At 31.1% G+C, this 5,975-nt stretch overlaps 1 protein-coding gene across 3 annotated transcripts in view; it reads left to right on the forward strand.

Moving 5' to 3' along the window:
* Nucleotides 1-5,975, forward strand: part of LOC117113729 (glycine receptor subunit alpha-1-like) — a 50,405-nt gene that overhangs the window by 28,982 nt on the left and 15,448 nt on the right. The window contains exons 1-2 of one of the 3 annotated variants that reach the window (XM_033257169.1): nucleotides 577-799; nucleotides 1,353-1,451. In XM_033257169.1, the coding sequence (XP_033113060.1) occupies nucleotides 777-799; nucleotides 1,353-1,451 (122 nt within the window). In that variant the 5' untranslated portion in view covers nucleotides 577-776. Of the gene's footprint in view, nucleotides 1-576; nucleotides 800-1,352; nucleotides 1,452-2,662; nucleotides 2,888-3,455; nucleotides 3,555-5,975 lie in introns of those variants that run through there. The other 2 variants (XM_033257170.1, XM_033257171.1) reach the window with 2 other exon arrangements.

The following is a 5,975-nucleotide window of genomic DNA, read 5'->3' on the forward strand; positions in this document are numbered from 1 at the left end:
GGTAAAGGTAGGAGAAAAATTATTGCTTACTTTTTAATTTCTTTCAACCATTCAAAATTTCAACTTAAAGGTACGAGAAAATTTTCCTTGCTAAATAACGTTAGTTTAAAGAGCATAATTTCTATGCCTTACCTAGTGAAAATTATATAAATGCCAAAAAATTCAAAACTTTCGTAGGCAAATGCCAGTAATTGAACGCTTAATTTTGTTTTACCTTTAAATTATTGGAAGTGGGCAACATGGTTTTAATAAAATAAGCAATTACAAATTTTATTTTAAATATTGTTGTTGTATACAGATTTTAATGGAAGGAGAAGAGAGAAAGAAGAAGCATTATAACACATATATATATATAACATTTCATATTTTGCTAATTTGGCTAATTTATATCGTTTTCGATAATAATTACTAACTCCTTGGCCTAAACTATGCATTCACACACTTTCGTATATATAACAATCACTTATTTCCACAACTTGGCGCATGTGCAGCAGTCTGCCTTTCAACGACCAATAGCGAGTGTCTAGGTGAACGTGGACAATAGCAAACTCTAGATGCAGCGGGATTCAATGTTTGATAATCATAGTTCTCATTATCATCAGTCATAAAGTAGCTGCGCATTCAACGAAATCGAATCATGTCGGTGCTATTACCGCTGGAAGAAGAGATGTAATCCTCAAAACTTTCAGTCGGAAAAATCTATGACATCTAGGAAAGTTTATCCTACGGGAGAGATTGTTGTTTCACTGGGTCTATCTAGCACATAAGGAGTCAGGATGAAGCTGAGGCATCTGATACTGTACGCATTTTAGTACTATTTTGTCGTCTCGTTTTAAAGTCGATTACCGTTCATAGGATTCTAGGAAACGATTGTCGATGGCTAGTACTTTCCCTAAAGTCTGTATTATTAACGAGGCATTCATACGACTATTGTTTAATTTGTCTATGAAAATTAAACACGTATATCGTATCGTATCATATTTGAAAATTAGCGATCAAGATATTTGTAAATTTATAACCTCCGAAAATCGGAAAGCATCGCCATTGTTTCGGAAAGTTTTTTTTTTTTTTTTTTTTTTTGTCCTAAGGATCATTTCTGGCCGTCAACATTGATGGCGTGCAAACGTATGAGTCGGAAATAGTCATGCAATACTTTCTTGTAATGTGCGATCTTGATTATCCGGGACCTTCATAATTGTACCCACCAGCATTTACAGTTTGGTTATTTGACCTTAAGTCTTTATCTTATTATCGCCTGTATTAAGATACTGTAGTAAAATACTTTATAGAGTAGAGCTATCTGCATTTACTGTATGTCTCTAAGCCTAATTATATGTTTCGTCTCTCTACAGTATCGTGCCTCAGGTAGGCTCATTCTTCAATTTCATCGCAATGCAGATGTTCACAGCAAAATGGTTTGTTTACATGGCAATCCTGACCCTAAGCAAAGGGTAGGTTTCGACACATTTTAATAGCTTATATCTTATTTTAGGATTTAAAAACCCTGACAATTCCCATCCGTTGCATTAACCAGACATAAAATTCTTTTTTTTATTAGGAGATCTATATCTGTCTCTTATACACATCTAGATGTGTATAAGACACAGATACCAGACACAAAAAAAATATTTGGTATTATTTTAGTATACTAACATCAGATGGATGATGTTTGTGTACTAAACCAAATAATTTGACAGTAAATTATTGTAGTACAAGCATGGAGGAAACAGTTCATTCCATCTGATCTGTTCCATTGATATCGAGTCAAAGATATAAACTGGTCATTATTACAACATTGGTGTAAATCAGCTTCAGTCAAGTGACTGAAATCATACAACGATGACGACAATCCTTCAATTAACTGTTATATTACCCATGTTTAGATGCAGTATGAATATTTATTATTGATTTAGTTGCCATTAAGACATTAGGGTAATGTTAAAGCGAACAATTTAGTTAGTAATTTTGCTAATGAATCTTAGAAAAATTAAAAGATTAATCTCTTCTAGTAGATCTAAGTGGGCACCATTAACCTTTATGGTAAAGATTTACTTCTACTTAATACTAAACTAAAAGGTAAATATAAAGGTAAAGGTAGGAGAAAAATTATTGCTTACTTTTTACTTTCTTTCAACCATTCAAAATGTTCAACTTAAAGGTACGAGAAAATTTTCCTTGCTAAATAACGTTAGTTTAAAGAGCATAATTTCTATGCCTTACCTAGTGAAAATTATATAAATGCCAAAAAATTCAAAACTTTCGTAGGCAAATGCCAGTAATTGAACGCTTAATTTTGTTTTACCTTTAAATTATTGGAAGTGGGCAACATGGTTTTAATAAAATAAGCAATTACAAATTTTATTTTAAATATTGTTGTTGTATACAGATTTTAATGGAAGGAGAAGAGAGAAAGAAGAAGCATTATAACACATATATATATATAACATTTCATATTTTGCTAATTTGGCTAATTTATATCGTTTTCGATAATAATTACTAACTCCTTGGCCTAAACTATGCATTCACACACTTTCGTATATATAACAATCACTTATTTCCACAACTTGGCGCATGTGCAGCAGTCTGCCTTTCAACGACCAATAGCGAGTGTCTAGGTGAACGTGGACAATAGCAAACTCTAGATGCAGCGGGATTCAATGTTTGATAATCATAGTTCTCATTATCATCAGTCATAAAGTAGCTGCGCATCCAACGAAATCGAATCATGTCGGTGCTATTACCGCTAGAAGAAGAGATGTAATCCTCAAAACTTTCAGTCGGAAAAATCTATGACATCTAGGAAAGTTTATCCTACGGGAGAGATTGTTGTTTCACTGGGTCTATCTAGCACATAAGGAGTCAGGATGAAGTTGAGGCATCTGATACTGTACGCATTTTAGTACTATTTTGTCGTCTCGTTTTAAAGTCGATTACCGTTCATAGGATTCTAGGAAACGATTGTCGATGGCTAGTACTTTCCCTAAAGTCTGTATTATTAACGAGGCATTCATACGACTATTGTTTAATTTGTCTATGAAAATTAAACACGTATATCGTATCGTATCATATTTGAAAATTAGCGATCAAGATATTTGTAAATTTATAACCTCCGAAAATCGGAAAGCATCGCCATTGTTTCGGAAAGTTTTTTTTTTTTTTTTTTTTTTTTTTTTTTTTTTTTTTGTCCTAAGGATCATTTCTGGCCGTCAACATTGATGGCGTGCAAACGTATGAGTCGGAAATAGTCATGCAATACTTTCTTGTAATGTGCGATCTTGATTATCCGGGACCTTCATAATTGTACCCACCAGCATTTACAGTTTGGTTATTTGACCTTAAGTCTTTATCTTATTATCGCCTGTATTAAGATACTGTAGTAAAATACTTTATAGAGTAGAGCTATCTGCATTTACTGTATGTCTCTAAGCCTAATTATATGTTTCGTCTCTCTACAGTATCGTGCCTCAGGTAGGCTCATTCTTCAATTTCATCGCAATGCAGATGTTCACAGCAAAATGGTTTGTTTACATGGCAATCCTGACCCTAAGCAAAGGGTAGGTTTCGACACATTTTAATAGCTTATATCTTATTTTAGGATTTAAAAACCCTGACAATTCCCATCCGTTGCATTAACCAGACATAAAATTCTTTTTTTTATTAGGAGATCTATATTTACGTCACTGAAAAATTTCAAGTTATACATATTATTCAAATTAGACATCGTATTAATAACATTAAATTGCTAAGAATTATAATTTTTAACGAGCAGCATAATGATGAGATTATGATGTAATTATAATCATAATTATGTAATCATAATCATTGATTAATCATACTCATAATCCTTGTACGATGTTTTCAATTTACATCCCTCCTAAAAAAAGAACTACAAATCTCCATGGTATAATTATAGTATCAAATTACAAATTGATGTTGTCTGTTTTCTCAATACAGTAAATATGCATCTTCTCTATACTTTCATTTTGGTAATTTTGCTCTCAGTTCTTTTTATTAGCTTTGTCTACACTATCAAATTTCATTTAAAAAAAAAGTCACATACAATTTGATTGAACATAGAGTTGAACACGTTCAATTTTTTTGACATAATTTGATGATAGGTGATATGACGTCATCGTACCCATATATTTGCACATCACATTTTTTGTCACATAAAATTTGATAGTTTAGACAGAGTTTTAGAGCATCACAGTTTTCAACATCATCATCATCATCATCATCATCATCATCATCATCATCATCATCATCATCATCATCATCATCATCATCATCATTATCATCATCATCATCACCATCGTCATCATATGCTTTTAATCTTCAATCATTCACTAGATTATTGTACAATAACGTTTTACCACATAGAATGTAAGGTGAAAGGTAGTCCAGGTCAACATTTACATGTCCGGTATACATTCATCCAATAATAACAATACGGGACAAGGAAAGCAAATAGCAGGAGAAAGCAACCCCGAAGAAAGAGTATAATTATTAATATGTTTCCAGTAATAACCTTTAAAGTATTGAAAACTCGAGTCAGCATTTCCAACAGCCTTGACATACAGACACAAGCCTTTTATTTGGTTCTATTTTCAACGGGAACAATACGAAATTCAAAATCTACTTGGCACTAATAATACTATAATTAAACATGTTCTTTGTACTGGTTGCCAAGGTCAGGAATTATAGTCATAGATTTTCTTTCATTAGCATTGCAAATTAGTCATTCTTCTTTTAAATAGGAAAATCATAAAATCACCTGGAGGGAATGCTGATATATAACACAAGTAGTTAAACAATAGGAACAAAATAATTGCTTCTAGTAAGCGGTACTGAAATATCATTGCTTTCTGTGGATCGTGGCAGAGATAATTATTGGTATCATCATCAGAAAAACAATTAAATATTTTTTGCTTTCTAACTCGACAATAATGGTTTGATAGCACATTAGGCTTTTAATATCGATGACTACCTATTGGGCCGGCACTTTGCACTTAGTGTTTTATACAGATGGGGATGTAAGACTCTTAATCTGCATTTAAATTTATCAATCATACATAAGCTCCGCTGCATCCCTTCCCTAGTCGCATTGAAATACTTATTTACTTACTTAGTACTTTACCTTTCCACTACCTACGTGACAATGATCATAACACCGAACTACACTACTGTACAATTTTTGTTGGAGCCTTCAAAACACTATAGAACATTAATTTTTGTTCTTAATAAAATGAATTTGAATTAGCAAAATATATTTTTAAAAGCAAGATAAAATAAATTAAGAAATATTGTAAATCATTCAAATATTATTAATATCTTATTTTATATGGTACCACATGCTGTGATAATGCTGTCTTCTGCATTCATAGTTGGCAAGCTCATTACTAATATCAAAGACACAGGATCAATACAAAGTATTGCTTAATTATATCAATGGCAACAATAAAGATCCTACGGATTTTTTTTTCTCTAAACTTATTTGGGAAATATATAAAAAATAATGAAAAAATGTATATGTGTAATCGCAGTCATTGCTATATTATTTCATTTATTTCATAGTATATTATATTTTACAATATAAATAATATTATTATTAATATAATTATTATTGTTATTATTATATTTATTATGATTGTGTGTCGATTTGTTACTATCACAAGACCTATATATAATTTGTCTATTTGTTTAGATATATACAAATATATATATATATATATGTATATATATACAGATAAATAATATATTTCATAATGATAATGATAATGATAAATAATATTTTGATAATGATTTAAATATATGTATATATAAACATATATATACACGTATATATATGCCTTATATTAAACATGATATACACACCTCAATGAGTTAAATATATATATATATATATATATAGAACTGGAGGTCGCTGGAACAGAATGTTGCTACTCGGAGTTTCACGCTATTGCGATCGTCAGGCA

The sequence above is a fragment of the Anneissia japonica genome, unplaced genomic scaffold, assembly GCF_011630105.1.
Source record: "Anneissia japonica isolate Jap-2015-1 unplaced genomic scaffold, ASM1163010v1 scaffold718_len1063573_cov188, whole genome shotgun sequence".
In the NCBI taxonomy this organism is placed as follows: domain Eukaryota; kingdom Metazoa; phylum Echinodermata; class Crinoidea; order Comatulida; family Comatulidae; genus Anneissia; species Anneissia japonica.